The sequence below is a fragment of the Drosophila mojavensis genome, unplaced genomic scaffold (genome assembly GCF_018153725.1).
Source record: "Drosophila mojavensis isolate 15081-1352.22 unplaced genomic scaffold, ASM1815372v1 contig_81, whole genome shotgun sequence".
Lineage (NCBI taxonomy): Eukaryota > Metazoa > Arthropoda > Insecta > Diptera > Drosophilidae > Drosophila > Drosophila mojavensis.
This window is the reverse complement of record NW_025318907.1, coordinates 7,616,568-7,635,894: the sequence shown is the minus strand read 5'-3', so window position 1 is coordinate 7,635,894 and position 19,327 is coordinate 7,616,568. Positions and strand designations below refer to the sequence as shown.

Here is a 19,327-nt window from a genome sequence, read left to right as displayed (position 1 = left end):
TCACCGAACTTCAAATGTTTGTTTAAATTTACTTTATTATTTTTATTCGGCATAAAAATATGTAGCCGTTTAAATAAGTATATATCGAAGAATGATTGAAATACAATTTACATATGGAAATCGAATATTAAATAATTTTATCAAGTGATAAATAAATTTAAAGTATAAATTTTACAAATAATTTTAGAGTACTTTAATTGAAGTTGCAGAAAATTTGTAATTGAGCAGCTGTAGAGTCATTTGGTATATTCATACATTCATAATTGATTATTGAAAGCCTATTTTACTTTTCGTGCATTGTTCATATAGTTTCATAGAGTTTTTCCCCAATTGCTTTCACTGTGCAGCTGCTGCTTGCGCTCTGCTTCGTGTTGTGGCCTCTGATGCGATTGCGCGCAGCTGTGGGTCCCCCACAGGCGACGACGACTCCCCAGTTCGAGTGGCTGTTGTTGATGACGTATTGAATGTAGAGCGTCCCCAAACGCCCAAGGGCCCTCTCCCCTCCTCTCGGCCCGCACTCCTCCATTCCACATAGCTGCTGACTCTGATGAGTCAAAGTAATGCTAGGAAGAATTTTCCGTCTCGTGAAAACGAAAACGAAAACGAAATAGTCTCAGTTTATTTCACTCTTTCTCTTTCTTTCTCTTTCGATGCCTCCGTATCTCTCGCTGCTATTCGTCTCTCTGTCTTTTGCCATCTCTCAGAGCTGTAGTGGATGCAACTTAGAGCGAGTTAAAAATAAATTGCATCGTGTGGCTGCTTACCTGCTCGATTCGGATATATCTTTTTATATATATACGTAAAAATGTTTAAATGTTTATGTATATTTTGATTTTGTTCGTTTTAGAAAATTTATTATTGTGTTATGTCTAATTTGATATAATTTATTTGCAAATTTCTTCTAGCTGCACTGACATAAACGCACTTGAAACAACTAATTTCAAATTCTAAATTAATTTGAAGAAATTCAAGTAATTCGAAAAATCTCGATGAGCTAAACAGATTAAGCTGTCATAGATTATAGAAATTAGAAGATAAAAAGCCTCTTCAGACTTGTACAAAGTTCACATTTATTTAGATGATTCATTATCAAAATTGTAGAACACTCCGAGCCTCACAGAGATGGCTCAACAGTTAAGATCTAGCTGCCAATATTGGTAACGGGACAGGTTGATGGCAATGTAAAGCATGAAAACAGCTGCCAATCGTGCCCTGCGGCGATTGTCAACAATAATGCATTAAGTAGGCAGCTCGTAACAACTACATGCCGTCCACACATACATACGTACATACATACATATATGTAGATATATAAAGTGGTAAAGTGGTGCCAGTCGTCGGCGCCCTTTAAGTTATGGTACCTGGAACTGGCGCAAGAACAGAACATAAATTGGCCAAGACAGTCCACTTGGCTGTGGCTAACTTGGCTGTCTGTCGTCTGTTCTTGGGCATGCTGCATGCATCACCATCCGCTCTATGAAAAACAAAAGAAATAACTAAATGACTTGTTCGAATGGTACATCACTATAATCAACAGCAGCAGCAACAGCAGAGATCATGAGCATAAAAATAATTCAAAGCAGCTGCCGTGTCAATCATAATGGGCGCGCAATGAACAAACAATGCAACAGAAGATAAATTAAGCATTTTAACAATTTATTTGATTAAATGCATGCATACATATTTACTTGCATGTATGTACGTATCTTTAAATATGACATCTACACTTTCGATCCATGTGCCAAATTGAATCCTCATTTTATGTGTTCTATGCATAAATGCTGACTAACGCATTTTGTGACAGCCGTTGAAAAATGCATTTAAGTATTTGATTGTTTTTTTTTTTCAGTCTATGTCAATGAAATTATAAATACAAAATTTTGTTGCTGTTTCTTTTCCTTTTTGTTTTGTTTTTCGAATTCTATTTTGGTTCACTTAATCATTTTCGCATAGAACAAGCATGCGCTGTTTAATGAGAACAGTTTATGTTGGCATTTAGTCAAGATCGATTCATACGACTCCGTGGCGCAACGGTAGCGCGTCTGACTCCAGATCAGAAGGTTGCGTGTTCAAATCACGTCGGGGTCAACTGTGAGCGAAACTTTTTAACTATTTTTTTTCAATTTTATATGCATATATTTTTTTAATCCATATTATTTTAGAGTGCCTAATAATAGTAAAATTAACTTAAATTACCTCAATTCAAAATTAGAGCACTACAAGTGAAAGCGAACTTGTGTTAATTTGTTAAAAGAATAAAACAATAACATTATTAAATTTATACATTGTGTAACTTTGCATATTTTATTAATCTGAATACGTATGTATGTATATATGTGCATATTGTATATTTTCTGCCAACACACATTTCGTTTCTGCTTTGTGCAGTCAAACTCTTAAATGTTGCGAGAGCGCATGCTCTTAAACTCAAAGAGAATCAGCTGAGGGTAAAGCTGGAAACAGCTGTTCACATCAGCTGTTTCAAGTGCACGCGAATAGCAGAAACGTAATCAAAAACTGAAAACTGAGAAGGAATAAATTATAAAAGTTTTCAAATATAAAATAAGTAAACACACATAAAATGATAAAATGTCAAAACTGCCCAAAGCAGCACTTAGCTTAAAACAGGTAAGTGACGGATGGCACCTGTATTTTAGCCTTTTCAAATTTCTCATTCACCCAGTTCATGCTGCGCCAAGAGGTGCTGAAGCTGTACAGAGAAATTTGGCGCACCACTCGGCTGGTGCCGGACCAGCATAGCCGACAAGAGCTCAGGGCCTGGGCCCGCCACGACTTCCAGGCGAATCGCAACCAGAGCGACGAGGTGGCCATCAAAATGCTGATGCAGAGCGCCAGACGCAGCCTGACGGAGCTGCAGACCAGCCTCCAACTGAGCGGCACGAACGTTAAGTGAGAAAAATGCTTGCATCTTTTATTTGAGCTTCGCAAACTTGACTGCTGCAATCGAATTACAGCGACATAAAACACGATAATAAATAAATAAAGCTAAAGAGAAAGACCTTTGAGGCGCTACAGCAAAGTCTGTTTCTGTGTCTGTTTCCGTGGCTGTGTAGAGAAAAGCAGTCTAGCAGTTTGGTAGATGTTAACTAGGATGAGTGAGGAGTGAACCGAGCGATTCACAGCAGCGGGCGCAGCAGACTCAGCCAGGCGACCTTCAGCAGAGCCAGTCCGAAAAGCAGGGAGCCGACGCTGGTGATGATCAGCGAGATGAGATCCCGTTTGGGGTGCTCCTCGACTCGCCCCACCAGGAAGCTGTGTATCACGGTGCTGGTTATGTGAGCGCCGTCGAAGCCAAAGCAGGGAATGGCATTGATCAAAGCGAGTCCAATGCTGAAAACCACATTGTACCTCAGCAGCAGCGAAAGGGCATCGGGCCATGCGGAACTGATCTGCTTATAGCGGGGCACAAAGGCCGAAACGCGCACCGAGCGCAGCACATCACGTGGCTGGCCCACATACATCACAGGTGGCAGTGCCTCGTGGTCCAGACTCTGCCTCTTAAACACCAGAATCCTCGTTGTGTTCTGCAGCATGGGCCGCAGACAGTATCCCTGGGCACACGAGCCTGCTCTGCAATAGCCGCTCGAGTCCTCCAGCGTGCGCCGCATGGGCAGGCACACGTGCTGCGGTATCTCAGCAGGCGCATCCACAGTGGCGTCCTCGATGTACTCGAAGCAGCTGACATTGGGATTGCGCTCGTCACAGCACTGCAGCCGGCCCTCCGCATTGTGATGGGCTATGTCGATGCTCTCGTCATTAAGCCGTATGAAGTCGGAGCTAATGCAGTAGCCCAGGCGCTGCTGCTGCGCCTGCTGCAGGCAACCCAGCCAGCTGTCCTCGTTGCTGACGGGGCAGTCGTTCAGCTGAGTGATCACGTTCTGCACCTGCAGCCCGCGATCGCCCCGCAGCGGCGATTTGGCCGTCAGCTCTGTGACTATCACGTGCTCGTTGTATTGGTAGAAGGGCGACATGATTATGCCCAGCGTCGAGATGAACAGATAGCAGACGCAGGCGAACACAAAGTTGTTCCAAATGCCGGCACAAAGGATGCGCAGCTTGCGAAACCAGCGCAAGCTGTTCAGGTGATCATGCGAGAGCTCCGTGTAGGCCAGCGGCAGGCAAAAGTAGATCTGCGAATATGCAAATGTTATTTAACAACTTTTTGGAGTCCTCCCCATCTCACCCTGAAGCCGAAGCCCGTAACTGGCACGTCCTCCAGCACGGCGGCGAACGCATGGCCCATTTCGTGGAGTAGTGTGCAGAGCACCAATGTGGCTATATAATAGCCGATCTCTTGAAGCGGCAGATTGACTCCGGGCAATAGAATTTCCAGCTGGACCGTCGCCGTGGCGACTGTTGATGTGGTTGCTGCCGCACCTCCAGCAGCAGCTGGCGCTCCGCCATCACTGCCATTAAATATGGTAATGATGAGCAGTATTATGCCAATGGGCAGCAGGAGGAAGGAAAGCAGGACGCCCACATTGAAGCACTTGACCAGAAAGCTTCTCGTGTAGCTCTTGCCGGCTGCGGAGCCCCAGCGAATCAGCATCCGATTGAAGGTGCTGGCATTGGAGTGCCAGTGAAGGCTCATGAAGTTGACATTCAGTCCTGTGTTGCGCAGAAAGGCGTCGTATGGATAGTGCATGCAGCTCTGCAGGAAGTTTTCAATAATTAAATTCGATGCGACAATTCATTCGTTCGATTCCACCAAACACACCTTGAAAAAGCGATCGAAAAAGTACATGACGCCATATAAAATCGTCAGCACTGTGAAGAATATTATGGGATCCATTGTGCGCAAGTTTCTTGTGTTGACTTTGTGCTAAACCTCAAACAACACACATTGTTATTGTCATTTAATTTTGTTGTTGATTATTTTATGGCCTAACCGAACAGTTTGCCGAACAGCTGATTGTGCAGCTACCGGGCTGCCAACTCGCTTAACATTTTGCACAGATCCACAGCGCTTCACAGGTAACAGTAAGCGGAAGAGGTTGGTCAATAGTGAAACTTCTCTTAATACCACTGTTATTAATTTCAAAGAAACCTTATGAAACTTTATTTAATGTCTTTTTGATTTATTATTGTTCGACCGCCGTATAATATTATTTAATACTGTTACCAACAGCTGAACTTGAGGGCGAGTGCATGACGTCACAATTTCCCCACACCGAACAACCTTTTTTCATAAATACCACTTATACCAGAGCGTTGCCATACTTTAATATGTGCGTGCAAGAAACAAGCGTCTTCTCGTTGACTTAATTCCACAATTCATACATAAAATTTCGCATATTATCATAAAGTAAACAATGCCAAAAGTGCGTCGTAGTCGTAAACCCCCACCAGATGGCTGGGAACTTATTGAACCCACACTGGAAGAGCTGGAGCAGAAAATGCGCGAGGCCGAAACGGAACCGCACGAGGGCAAACGCATTACGGAATCACTTTGGCCGATCTTCAAGATACATCACCAGAAGACGCGTTATATCTACGATCTGTACTATCGCCGCAAGGCTATCAGTCGTGAACTGTACGATTACTGCCTAAAGGAGAAGATCGCCGATGCCAACTTGATAGCCAAGTGGAAGAAGTCGGGCTACGAAAACCTCTGCTGCCTGCGGTGCATTCAGACGCGTGATACGAATTTCGGCACGAACTGCATTTGCCGCGTCCCCAAGTCAAAGCTGGAGGAGGGACGCATAGTGGAATGCGTCCACTGCGGATGCCGCGGCTGTTCCGGCTGAGGCGCCCATTTGAAATTCTCGTAAATATAAAGACTGTAAATACGAGTGTGGCTTAGAGCCTTTCCTAGCTTATCTTCAAAAGTAGACAGAAGCAAAGATAAATAAGTTATAAAGTATATATGTATCTGAATGTATATATGTTTTCCTCTTGTCTGGAAACCTTCTGAACAACGCTCGTACAGTTTAAAGTCTGAGTTGATGTGTGTGTATTGAGTAAATTAGGAATTGAGCTGCTTCCTAGACAGCAGGAACAGAATTACAGTTGATTACTTAATGAAACTACAATAAATTGTAAATACAATAATTGGGTAGTATAAGAACACAAAACCGCTTGTAAAAATAGAATATCGATATAAATGTAACCTTTTTACTTAAAATGAAATAAAATATAAATTCATATTATCAATTTTGGTCTTAAGAGATTTTATAGTTTCTAGGTTGAAATGAAATTACACATAGTTACAATTTAACAAACTTAAACTGAATATACTAAAATTTATCATCATCTCGACTCACATTTGGAACAGCTTTGATAAGTCAGACATTTCGATCGAAAAGTAAATTTGCATAGCTATAACTGTAAACACGCAAATCACCAAATCTTAAATTTCTATATATTTTACGTAAATCATAAGTTCAGTTCTTGTTTTTATGTACAAAAAAAAGAAGAGATAATCTCTACAGAAAATATATCTATCTAATGAACTATTATGGGTGTTATGTCTCTATATAGACAATATGTTTGTATTACCATATTTTTTATGAATTCACTGTAATAGCCAAATAACATTGTTAGAGTTTTTCAGTGGGTAGCAATGGGTGGTAGCCCTTGCCATTTCACTATTCTATTTATAAGGTTGGGACACTTTTTGCTAGTAGTCTTAGTGCCCCATTTGGTTTCGTTGAAAAATATGCCAAGCCTAAAAAATTTGAAATATATTAATACATCTTTTGGAATCATATGTCTAACGGTATGCATGTTTTGCATTTATGTTGAGTTAAGGTCTTACATTGCCCATAAGGCGGAGTATGCCAACATAATACTATTTAGTTTTACGCTCGTGAACGTCGTCTCGTGCATTCTTTTAATAGTTGGCGCTATGCTGGTAAGGCAAGTAATATCGGTCTCTGCTAAATGGTGTGTAATTCGAAATGTGAATGCTCTTTGCAGATGAAAAAAAATTTTCTGATACCCTGGATGATCTGTTTGCCCCTCACCATTATGAACATCAACGTACTGTTCCTATATACTCTGGAGATGGTCTGGAGCATTATGATATCCATGATGATATGTATGTAAAGTTTTAAACCTAATGCACCCAAGGCAGCCACCCATATAATATCATGCTTCCAGCCATTGCAATGTGGCTATTTGTGTTGAACATGTTCCTAAAGCTCCTCAGGGAGAAGCGCAGAGCGAAAGCCGAAATGCCCAATTCGAGCATTCTGGCCTTTCAGCTTTCCGGGAGTTCCTGACCTAAGCGGCCAAAAATGCAGAGCAAAACAAAATGGAAATACAACGAATCAACTCTGTCGCACTCGCACGCAGCCCGGGCACTGCTATCCCGCTCACTCGTCACTCGTACTGCCACGTAACTCACCTCAAGCTCACCACAGGCCACAGACCACAGACCGCAGTCCACAGTCGACAGTCCGTGTTGGAGTTGAGTTCGGCGCGTGCCCTGCTTTGAGTGGAATCGATTCAAAGGCATCGAGAGGACACACGGCGAAGCAGTATTACGCCGAGCAGTGAGCCGAGCACATCGAACCCAATAGAAAAGGAACAGAAAATCGCAGAAAAGTTGTCACAGATATACCTAGTCAAGGATCAGATGGAACAATAAATGAGATTAGTTCGAAAAGCGTGCAGCCCAAATGTTATTTGAATTCCTGGCAACAGACTGATGCACTCCACTGTAACTCAATTACCGAGTGCATTCCGGGCGATCGGGCGATGTGCAACAATAGAAATGTTTTTTATCGATTTGTAGCAGAAACTCTAGTTTGTTGAGTCCACCAAGAGACACTGACACTGACAGTGTGTGTGTGTGTGTGAGTGTGAGTGTGAGTGTGAGTGTTTTAGTGTGCTTGTGTGTGTTCGTGTGTCTGTGCAGCAGCGGAAACAGGAACAGCAACTGGCAACTGGCAACTGGCAACTAGCAACTGGCAACTGGCATTAGCACACGACAAAATGACGCAAATGCGTCTTTAAGCGGAATAAACCTTCAACTGACGCAAGTTCCTGCAAAGCCTTAAATGCAACACGAATCAAACGAAACACTGATATTAATAATAGCTAAATAAACAACTAGTCGTTGTACAGGAATCCAGTGCCAAAGCATAAGCCAGCACGCCTCGCCCATCACGCATACGCCGTGTGCGCGCTAGCCGTTATCATTCCGAAAATTGGGCCAACCCTTGGCTTTGGCCGTGCCGCTGCCGTTGCCGCTGCCGTTGCCGTTGCTCCTGCTTCTGCTTCTGCTTTTGCTGCAGCTGCAGCTGTAGCTGTGCTCCTTTGTGCTGTCCGCGTGTGGCCCCATCGAGCTAAACCAATGCATTTGAGTGCACAACAACAACGCCCCAAGCAACAACAACAACAACGCGAGCAACAAGAGATACACCAGCGAAGGCGCCTCACATACCGCAAAGGACGAGCATGTCATCCCTGCAGCGCGACTGGCATTTACAGGTGAGCGAGCCCTGGGCTCTTTACTGAGCATTAGCTCACAGTCGAAACGTGTTTACATTCCAATTGGAATATAGTCACACACCTAGTGACACCTGAGGTCAAGAAACGCGCCTAATTTATGTGGTCAGAGGCCGTGCAGTGAGCTCGGGCCAAGCGCAAACACATTGAGGTAGTTTGAGGCCGCTTGGCAGGCATTGTAGAATTTGGTGAGCATGCGCCTGGCCCCGTCCATCGCACGCCTCGCACAAGGCAGAGCGAATCACTCGAGTGCGCGTAAACAATGGATAGCCAATGCGAGGGGCTGGATAGTGGGTCAAAGCCGGATCCAACACATGTCCGACAATCAAATGTATGGGCAGGGGGCGGGGGCGGGACGTGGAAAATGTCACAAAGAACCGACCACAAAACAGTGAACAAAAGTAAAGCAAAAGTGCTAAAATCCTTTTTGCAATCTCGAACTAGGGGAAGAAGCAATAGCAACGCGAGGCAGCAAATTATACAATGATCTCAGTTGAAAAAACATTTTTAAAACGGTTTAATATATGTAGATATTGTACAGCTGGATGGAATGCGAAGAATATGAATCATTATTATTAAAATTATTAAAAATTATGTGCTAAACTGAAATGAAATGAAATAGCGAGAATTATAGTATAGAGTTTTTTTTAGCTAGTGGATAAATCAGAATCATATCGCTCGTTGTAAGCAAATTAAAAGTGTTGGTACGTGCTCATTCATAAGATTAATTTAGTGTTAGCGTTACTGTCTCAGTCCTTTACAGATCTGGATCTTCAAATATAACTGAAATTTCAAATTTCTCCTTAGCCTTTTCCACCTACTATCAACCAGTCAAGTTTCTACATTTTCTATCAACTAGTCAAGTTTATCTGGCTTATTGAAGTCCCTAGGAATTTCGAAAACTTAAATAATAAATTATTAATTTAAATTTGCTTACATTATAAAAATCTTTTATGTGGATAAGTTGTTCCTAAAGCTGAAGAAAAATAATTTCCGAAAAAACTTCAACATTGTATTTTTAAATTTTAAATATGGATTCATCTATATATTTATTATTCTGCAGGTAGTTTATTGAAGTTCGATTTTCTTTATAATTTGGATATCGGCTATATCGGGTTCAGGGGAGCTAGTCGAGCAGTCTCGACTAGAACTATCATACAATACTTGATTTTCATGATGTCTGTATGAAACTTATACAGAATATATACATGGGAATCTCAATACTATTTTCAAGTAAGTGAAAGTAATAATGTGGCGATTGTCTAAGAGTAAAGAAATATAAATTGTATTTTTTAAATCTTGTCTTATCCTGAAATGTAGGTCAAATAATAAGCTATATTTCCCACGATACTTATTACTCAAATCCTTGGTTTTATTGAGACCACCTATTTTGCACAGATTTCAATCCATATCTATGACAATTCTGTAGAAGCCCTCGACTTGCAACAAGTTAAGCCCTAGCAAATCTCTATACACGCGCTAATTGACATGGCAACCACCGCTCAACGACCCAACCACCGAGCCACTCAAGCACCCAAGATTCTTTCATTTCATTAGATTGCGTCAGGGCCTTGAGTTGTTGCGAAATTGAAAATGTAACACAACATTGCCACTTGAACGGAACCCGAGCGCGTAGCGCGAGGCCCTCGTCCACTCCCACAACCACGCCTACTCGTCCCACTACCACTCCCACTGGCCATGCCCATGTACTGTGCGCTTCCTGGCAATTTAAGCCAAATTCCTGCTGACAGGCGACAGCTCAGGCTCAGTGTACAACAAAGGGGATAAAGCTTTGACATCTGGCAAGGTCAAAGGGCGTGGATGCTGCCACACAATGCTGCCACACGTTGCCTGCAGGGCTTGGCTCATTAGCAGGCAGCTCGCCATCGATTGCATGTTTTCCAGCATGCAGGGCATATTCTCTAGCACCATCAACATGTGGCATGCCACCATTGGGGGCACGTTGCCGCCCATTGACATGCCACTGCGATGAGTCACCCGATACGAGGCACGCGCCTTGCAGTCGACTTCAATTAAAAGCAGCGCAAAAACACATTTGATGCCTTCATTTGTGCGCGCTGTCGTATACTCAATGCGTCCCAAGCCGATTTCTTATGCAACGCATCGGGCGTGAGCATCTGACTTCATTAAACGTAGGCGACAGCTGCTTAGCTATGCGAATGATTGCTAAAAGACTCTACTAAATCTCTTAATAGCATTTAATTTAATTGCACATAATGTATGTTAGGTCATCGAATTTATTATTCTGCCTGGAATTTGTTAACAACAATTGTGACACATTGTTATTTCTATATGAAGTTAGACTCAAGCAAGACTTCTGATCAAAAAGCGAATAGAATATGGAATATCTGTTCACATTTCAAAGGTTTAGGTTTAAGGCAAAACTTAAGAAACCGGCTGGAAACAGTCTAAAACTTTGGAAATAATTTTAAAAATAAAATAAAAAGTTTTTACCAAGTTGACCCCGACGTGATTTGAACACGCAACCTTCTGATCTGGAGTCAGACGCGCTACCGTTGCGCCACGGAGTCACATGTTGTGATCCGGCGCTAAATATGCATTTCAGTCTGCGACGTGTCTGGCGTTAGAAAGCCAATTTTATTGATTTATTGACAAACACATGTGCTGCACTTACAATAGGAATACATTAAATTGTCAAATTGAAACATGATATTGGAAGCAAAGTAATTGTTGGTTATATTCGAGGAAAACGAAAATTCCCCAATTTTGATAAATATCCCTGGCAATTTAGAGAACAACTAAATAAATGCAAAAACAAATTGCTGTCGAGAGAGAAAAGCACAAATATATGTACACACATATATATTTCATCTAGAAGTCGTGAAGCTTTAAAGCTCTTATCGAAAATAATTGTTGGAGTACATCAAAAACCAGTTTATATTTGTACCCGCCGAAAAAACGACCAGTTCATATATTATATTCATACATATATATTAGTATTATTATATGTATATATATATATATATATATATATATATATATAATTATAATTATTATTGTTTTGCCTGTCTGTAATCAATTAAGAATGCATGTTGAATTGTATATATAGAGCTCTCTATAAGATAATAATTCATATTATAAGTTTTGCCTAAAAGATGACTATATAAAATATTGTGCTATAAAAAAAATTTTCTATATGCAACATGGAAGACAAAACATTTTATAGACAAATTCCTCAACTGAGACCCAGAGTCGCCAATTTTAGTTTGTTGAATTTGTTGGGCTTATTTCTTATCAGATGTTTGCCAGAGAGACTCCCACGACTTCCCCCTGGCGTGCATTTGACCCTGAAAACTTGCAACTGGCAACGGGGAATTGGGGAAAACTGTGGGGAAAACCTGACAAGCAACTGGGAAAACGGAAAATAACTAAACGTCATGCCAGCTCATGCAGCATGCGGATGACGATATCTAAGGGGGACTGTGGCCGTTGTGGGCGGAGCTAGTGAGTAACAACAACAGACGAGCATCGATTTAACAAAAAACTTACTTTTACAGCAGCAGCAACAACAACAACAACAAATAGCAAATATTTGTTATTGCGGATAATTACAATAAAATATGTATGGCAAAGACGTAGCCAAGGGCAATGAATAGCTTTAACAGACAGGTGTGTGTCTGTGTCTGTGTCCGTGTGTGTGCGGGTTGCTTCTTGTTGACGGGTTTGTTTGCCAAAGGATCAGGCCAATTAAGGGATAATTTATGGCGTGCATTTAAATGCTGACTCATCGTGCATTAAATACGAAACAAATGAAAGTTTAATTAGTAATCGCATAACAATTTAATTTACGGGGCTTTGAGTTAATACAAATTAATCAAAATGATTCTATTCTTACAACAAAAATTGTTTACTTTATTTATCATTGATATTAAACATTGAAATGTAATTGAATGTATATATATCGCGATACGATTTGGATATACATTTTGGATCTACGTCCATTCTATTAGGTGGCGTACATCATTTCAATGTGCTTCAAGCTTCAACTCAATTTGAAATATCAATATCTTTTCCTTGATACCAAAATTGGGTATCCAAACAACCCCCAGAAAAAGAACCAAACTGAGATGACTTAAGTTCGTCAAATTCATTTAGCATATATCCAGTGGTAATTAAAGTGGAGTCTATAACACTGCAATTGGCGGTAGCAGCTATTCAACGGCTCTAGACATTTCAATAGATTTAATTTGCTTATACAATAGCTTTGGCACAAGGCCTTGCGAGCAGAGACAAATCGGCATTACTTGACCATTCAGGGAACGTAATTCATAATTTTAATTTCTGTCCCGCCTAAAAGAAACTGTAATAAAATATTGTCCAAAATATTGGAGGATTTACCAAGTCCCAATGAGTGCATCAAACAGTGGATAAGCAGATGAGCTCTCAAATACAGTTTTCATTATTTTCACGTCTTTTAATGGGAAAAAATTTAATTTCAATATATCATTTTAAGAAGGTGCCTACAGATTTACTCCCAATATTGAAGTGAATATCATTTTTCCATTTTTTTTATTTTTTTTTTTTATTCTTTATTTATTCCGACTTTTTTGGACGTATATTATATGTAATTGTATATTTACAAAATATTTTTAGTCTTTGATACAATAAACTAGCACTCGAGTCGGTACAATGACCGGTTGGAGCGGCACAAAAATCGGCTAGCAAATATGCTAACAGTAAGTCGAACTCCAAGGAGGCTCAACAGAAGGCAGCCAAGGGATTTAATCCTCCGTTCTCCCCATAGGAGAAAAAGATGAAGAAAAGAAAAGAAAATCTATAAGTTTTTATTATTTTTGTATTGTGTACATAATTGTAAATATTGCAACTGCTAACTAAGTTAGCCGACGCGCCCAAATGGGCTGAATGAATAGCAAAAAAGCACACAAAGGGGTTACTAAACTACCTACTACTAGCAGAGGCTTCAGGTCTCTACCTTTAGTGGTATCGAACGAAGAGGAGGAAGACGGTATACTATTAAAGAAATGCCATATCTTGATTTTATGCAGTTCACAATAAATAACAAATAACAAGGTAGTGTCTTGATTCGAAACGTTTACGGCCTAGGCAATGGTTGGCAGAAACTATCGAATACTATTTATGGAGAAACAAGGTAATCGGGGAGTTAATCAAATGAAAAGCTAATATGTGGACTAACATTCGGGAGCCATGCGGCGATATCGTATGCCTGCCCGTACTCAAGCTGTGGTTTGCGTGCCGGAAGGGTATTGACTTAAGTATGACAAAGCTAAGGATCTAAGTTACGTTGTTGATTGCTTGAAATGGACTGTGTCTGTGTCTGTGTTGCAGGGTTCACGGGGATCGGTGTACTGCGCGAGTGAACCGGACCCAGCTGGTCGAGTCCAGTACGAGTCGGGAGGGCTCGTTCTCAACGACACGGTGGGGCAATGCGGCGACGGCGATGCTGGCTGCGGCTCTGGCGGCCAGGCCCCAAGCGGATCACTGTTCTCGGTTGTGTCCGCGCCACCTGCACCGCTGCCCACTGTGGCCCTGGCCCAGCTGGACGTCAAGCAAATGGAGGCGCTGTGCGTGCCGTCGCCCTCGCCGTGTGCCTCGCCAGCGCTGCGACCTGCCACGCTCAGCTTGGATGCGCCCTGCTGTCCGCGCACGCTGCACGCCAGCCTGCTGGAGCACCAGATCTCCGAGCTGGAAGAGGACGACAACGAGAACCTGTTGACCGTGTCCAGCATAACGGCTCGCCCGTTGATAGCCAAATCGCACGAGTTGCGCAGCAGCCGCAAGCAGCAGTTATCCTCGGGCACGGCTCGCAGCAAATGCCTGAAGCGCGCCAAAGAGCTGGAGCGACCGTCCGCTCGTCGCAACAGGCAGCTGGCCAAGGATCGCGACTCATCCACCAGCACTACAGAGAGCGGCGGCGGCTGCGCTGCGGAGCCACCGGACGGTGGCTACGGCTGGTTCATTGTCTTCGGCGCCTTCTCTGTGCAGTTCTGGGTCGCCGGACTGGTCAAGTCGTATGGCGTGCTCTATGTAGAGATCATGGAAACCTTTCCCAGCTCCACGGCCACTGTGGCCTCCTGGATACCAGCCATCCTCTCAGCGCTCTGTCTCGTCCTCGCGCCACTCTCGAGCGCGCTCTGCCAGCGCTTCTCCTGCCGCTCCGTTGTCTTTGTGGGCGGCATCTTTTGCTCTCTGGGCATGGTGCTCAGCTATTTCGCCACCAGCCTGCTGCACCTGCTCCTCACCTTTGGCATTCTTACAGGTAAGCGCATAAGCGAGAGAGATCTCAACCACTTGACTACAACGACTAATGAAGATTTAGTTAATTCGTTAGGAATTACAGTACAGTAAAACTACATAAAAAGCAGCTTGTACTGTAATTGTGCCTATATCATTTAAGCCACTCCTTAGAAACAGTGTAAAATATCGAACAGAGTCTTACTCCATTTAACTCGATCCCTATATGAGATATATCAACGCTATGTGTTTGAGAAAAATCGTCAGCCCGACTATATAATCGAAACTTCAAGTTAAATAAGCTGTAGTTTTCTGAGATATGGTAATTTCCAGCTGCCATACATCCAATTACTTAAGTAATTAAACTGGATTGATACAATTAATGGACTATTTCAGATATGTAATAATTAGATCCTATTACTATAACTGAACTTGATAGATGCATTTATTTAAGTAATTAATGAAATGATTATATATATATTACATTAATTAAGTTATTAAACTCGATAGACGCAATTACTTAAGTTTACATATGAAATGATTTTGTATATATCCTATTACATGAGGAATTTTAGTAGATAGCTGCAATCCTTAAGGAATTTAGATATTCAGATACACATATTTAGATAGGTATCAAAGTAACTCTTCCATCCAATCCAAAATAGTTAACCGATTCTCACAATTGTTTTGTATTTTTCAAGTAATTATAATGATCAATCTTCAATAATTATCTATTACAATTACCGAGGTAATTAAGAAACTTAGTATTTACTATACCTTCTAGGAATTGGCGGTGGTCTCTCCACGACCCCAGGCATTGTGATTGTCTCGCAGTACTTTGACAAGCACCGCGCCCTGGCAAACGGGATCTGTGTGTCGGGCACGGCGGCGGGCAGCTTCGTGCTACCCATATTGATAAAGCACCTGGCGGAGAGCTGCGGATTCCATGGCACGATACTCATACTGGGCGGCTGCATGCTGCACGTGTGTGTCTCGGCCACTCTGTACCGACCGCTGAGCGACTATGCCGAGCAGGCACAGGCGCAGGCGCAGGAGCAGGATGCGGCTGGCAAGCCCAACAGTGATGACATCAATCCCAGCACTACGGGCATGCTGACGACGTCCACGTACTTGGGCACCTGTGAGGTGGGCGCCGATGAGCTCAACGACAAGTTCATAGAGCATTTGTTCCTCGAGGAGTGCAAGAATCATCTGAACTACTACGCCAGCAAGCAGCCAGGTGAGTTACTGGGCATAGGCCAAAGCAATTCATGCTGCAGTTGTTCATTGCTCGCCAGCTCAAGACAAGTCGGCGCAGGAGAGCGATGATGAGGTGAAGGACATCATTGGCGAAACCACCTTTATAAAGCCCATGAAGAAGGTGCGCAGTTCCGGCCTACTGCACTCCGTGGAGGATCTGAGCACAGACTCCACTTGGGTCTATCGCAAGCACTCAGGCACCGACTCGAATCGCGGCAGTCGGCGACGTCGCAACGTCTTTGCCAATGACGAGACCATCAGCAAGATCCATGCCCATCTCGAGAAGCCGCTCTCCCCACCGAGCGTGGTCAGCCGCGGTCTCAGCAAAAGCATGGAGATACCCACGCCCGTGAGCAACCTAAGCGAGCTGAAGCAACAGCCATCGGATGGCAGCATTCTGGACTCCCAGCTCCTGGAGTCCGCGGCCGTCTTTGACGACGACGACGATGACAATGACGCCATTGACGAGGATGACGATGACGAGCGCCAGCTGAAGCGCAGCTGCTGCGCACGCATTGAGATGTACCTGGACATCAGTCTGCTGCAGGAGCCCCGGTTCATACTGATGTGCCTATCCGTAACGCTCATGTCTGTCGGCTGTCCCTACATGCTCTACTATCTGCCCGCGCATGTCATATCTATCGGTGGGTCAATCACTCTTCAAGCTAGCTACATTCGTAAATCATATATGGGTTGTAGTACGAGTAGAGCCGAATCGTATGTTAAAACCAAGAATAATCTTTGCTAGATAATTAAAGAATGATGAGGAAAGCAATTGCGATTGTCATGGTGATAATCTGATGTCTCTTAAATTCGATATAGAGAAATTAAGGAATAGAAAACATACTTATCTGTATATGGGTATGTGATTAAGTTTGATTGAAGATATCGAGCAACGTGTTCTTTTATTATCCAATAATATTTACAAAGTCAAAGTCTATCTGTAATAGACTACAACAACTATGAAAGTATAGGGCTTTAGTAATTTACAATTACAATATAATACATATTTAGATATAATAGACTCTACTTCTTTTTCTAGGCTACAATAAAAGCGAAGCGGGGTATTTGGTGGCCATCAGCGCTGTGCTGGATCTGTGTGGACGCCTGGGCCTAGGTTGGCTGTCAGATCTGCAGCTGTTTGACCGTAAGAAGACCTATACACTATGGTAAGTCGGCTAAAGTAAAAACATTTATACTTAAATCACATATTGGATTCTGATGCTGAAGAATGTGTTTTTTATTGCATCTATCTATTATAATATCTATCCTCTCTAATTTACATAATCATTAAATTTAAAAATTAAGTTATTTATTTAAATTTAATATTTCGTATATAGTCGAACTTACTTTCACATTTCTATTCTAGCATCCTCGGCGCTGGTCTGGCCGTTCTGACAATACCCTTTGCCAGGACCCTGGTGCTGGTGGGTTTATCAGCGGCAGTATATGGACTATGCCTGGGCAGCTGGTATGTGCTGATGCCCGTGCTGCTGGCAGATGTCTTTGGGACGGATCGTATTAGCTCCAGCTACGGCTTGGTGCGCATGTTCCAAAGCATAGGGGCCATATCGGTGCCGCCGTTGGCGGGTCTGCTGAGGGATCTGTCCGGGGACTATGAGATCTGTTTCTATTGCATGGGCTCCTGCATGGTCTTGGGCTGTACGCCCCTCGTGGTATGGTCTATACTGGAGGCACGCAATCATCGGCTGTTCGTGCAGAACGAGGAGGATGAGTGCGAGGAGGCGTAAGGCAAAGACTTGGTTCAGTTTGTTGATTAGCAGAGATATACAAAAATATTTGTTTGTTGTTCGTGTTTTTAGTAGCCGTTACAGTTACATCAGAATATATTTTCCATACCAGTACAAATACAAGCAAATAGGAAGATGAACTTAAAAGATAATGATACACAATCGGAGTTCGAATGCCTCACCGATATTGTTGATACTCTTACTGATACTCCAACACGGGGAAACAAATTCAACATTTACTTTACTTAGCGCTCACACACTTTTCAAATGCATTCCTATATTTGTCGCGTCGTTATACAGAGCATACTTATAGTATATCATCTGCCTGTTTATCCTATGAAATATCTGCAATTGTGCAATTGTGTATTCAATAATGTTATCCCAAAAGCATGAAAAGCACCGAAAGTTGCGCAAAGAACTGAGTTAAAAAGACATGAACACCAAAAAATGAGAAAAACAATTTAAACCTATATATGTATATATGAATCAATATATAGTAATTATAATATTCGATAAATGTATTGTCTGTATTTGAATGCCCGAAATACACGATATCTAACTATATTTAGCTGTAGGTTTACACAATGAACATCGTCGACATCATCAAACAATTTCCATTTGGTACCTTTTGGTTTTTGTGGAACTGAGAAGCGCAGAGAGAGGCTATTAATTAATAAATGTTGTACAACTGTACCAAATACACCGAACATCTCGTTCTTGGGGCATCCTACAGCATTACATTAACGTAGTTGTACAATAGTTGTTGTGAGAAATTTACGCAAAAACATTAAAACTTAACAAAAAATAAATAAAGTATCAAATTTAATATTTGAATTATTCTTTTTTTTATTGCTATTGAAAAAAGGATGGGTATTTGCATTTTTCGAAAACAATATCTAGCTATTGAAATGTTAAATTGCACTTAAGAAAAAATTAATATAAATATGTCCTATTATTGATTAGTTATGCTGATATTTGGAACTTCGATCTATTTTCATAATTACCAGAAGAACTATCCACAATGGCACGAGGAAAATTAAATATGATGCCATTACTTTTCTCTCCGTATAGTGTGTCTTCAATCTAAAACTCTTATCTAACATCTTCTGGGAAAGTTTTGTATAATGATTCACATTAATTCATTTAGAAACATATTACAGCAGTTAAGAATTTGTCAATCCTTTTGTTCAAGGTGTTTCAAAAGACTATCCTATGTAGTTTATGAAATCGGTACATTCCTAACGATTTCCCAACTTATATACCCATATGCATACTTAGATATATACACCTGAATCTGACACATGTTCGTCTATTTGCGACAACTTCAATCTTATACAGAACTCCTTAAAATCAGTCTATAATAGATTTCGACACAGAGATATTATGGTACATGAAAAAGTACTCAAAATGTATAATATTTTATAAAGAGTTTCACAACAACTAATGCGTTTGATTTGCTGCTGCCAAAAGGCGTAATATCCAAAAATACATTAATTATGCAGTCTCAAAAATTTGAAGAAGAGACGTGAATGGAATTCGATGTCGAGTCTTAACAATGACCATAATTATTCGTAGCCGTAATGTAA

General features: G+C 41.8%; 4 protein-coding genes, 1 long non-coding RNA gene and 2 other non-coding genes across 7 annotated transcripts; 4 read left to right on the top strand and 3 right to left on the bottom strand.

Moving 5' to 3' along the window:
• Positions 1–197: 197 nt before the first annotated feature.
• On the bottom strand, positions 198–1,835 carry LOC122757798. The gene is made up of 2 exons (XR_006357964.1): positions 765–1,835; positions 198–706 (listed from the first exon to the last, which is right to left on the bottom strand). It is a non-coding gene; the product is annotated as an uncharacterized LOC122757798 (long non-coding RNA).
• A 181-nt stretch (positions 1,836–2,016) lies between these two features.
• Positions 2,017–2,088, top strand: Trnaw-cca. Its single transcript has one exon. It is a non-coding gene; the product is annotated as a tRNA-Trp (tRNA).
• Positions 2,089–2,434: 346 nt separating this feature from the next.
• On the top strand, positions 2,435–3,040 carry LOC6581019 (LYR motif-containing protein 2). Its single transcript, XM_002006773.4, has 2 exons — positions 2,435–2,628; positions 2,684–3,040. The coding sequence occupies exons 1-2, from the start codon at positions 2,590–2,592 to the stop codon at positions 2,912–2,914; spliced, it is 270 nt and encodes an 89-aa protein (XP_002006809.1). The 5' UTR covers positions 2,435–2,589; the 3' UTR covers positions 2,915–3,040.
• Positions 2,907–4,953, bottom strand: LOC6581018 (membrane-bound transcription factor site-2 protease). The gene is made up of 3 exons (XM_002006772.4): positions 4,739–4,953; positions 4,205–4,672; positions 2,907–4,151 (listed from the first exon to the last, which is right to left on the bottom strand). The coding sequence occupies exons 1-3, from the start codon at positions 4,811–4,813 to the stop codon at positions 3,138–3,140; spliced, it is 1,557 nt and encodes a 518-aa protein (XP_002006808.1). The 5' UTR covers positions 4,814–4,953; the 3' UTR covers positions 2,907–3,137.
• Positions 4,954–5,178: 225 nt separating this feature from the next.
• On the top strand, positions 5,179–6,174 carry LOC6581017 (protein BUD31 homolog). The gene has a single exon (XM_032730129.2). The coding sequence runs from the start codon at positions 5,334–5,336 to the stop codon at positions 5,766–5,768; it is 435 nt and encodes a 144-aa protein (XP_032586020.1). The 5' UTR covers positions 5,179–5,333; the 3' UTR covers positions 5,769–6,174.
• A 102-nt stretch (positions 6,175–6,276) lies between these two features.
• On the top strand, positions 6,277–18,575 carry LOC6581015. The gene is made up of 8 exons (XM_002006770.3): positions 6,277–6,874; positions 6,940–7,060; positions 7,123–8,457; positions 13,825–14,755; positions 15,515–15,970; positions 16,029–16,634; positions 17,033–17,159; positions 17,360–18,575. Exons 3-8 carry the CDS (start codon positions 8,425–8,427, stop codon positions 17,739–17,741), a joined length of 2,535 nt encoding a protein of 844 aa, XP_002006806.1. The 5' UTR covers positions 6,277–6,874; positions 6,940–7,060; positions 7,123–8,424; the 3' UTR covers positions 17,742–18,575.
• Positions 10,956–11,027, bottom strand: Trnaw-cca. Its single transcript has one exon. It is a non-coding gene; the product is annotated as a tRNA-Trp (tRNA).
• Positions 18,576–19,327: the final 752 nt, after the last annotated feature.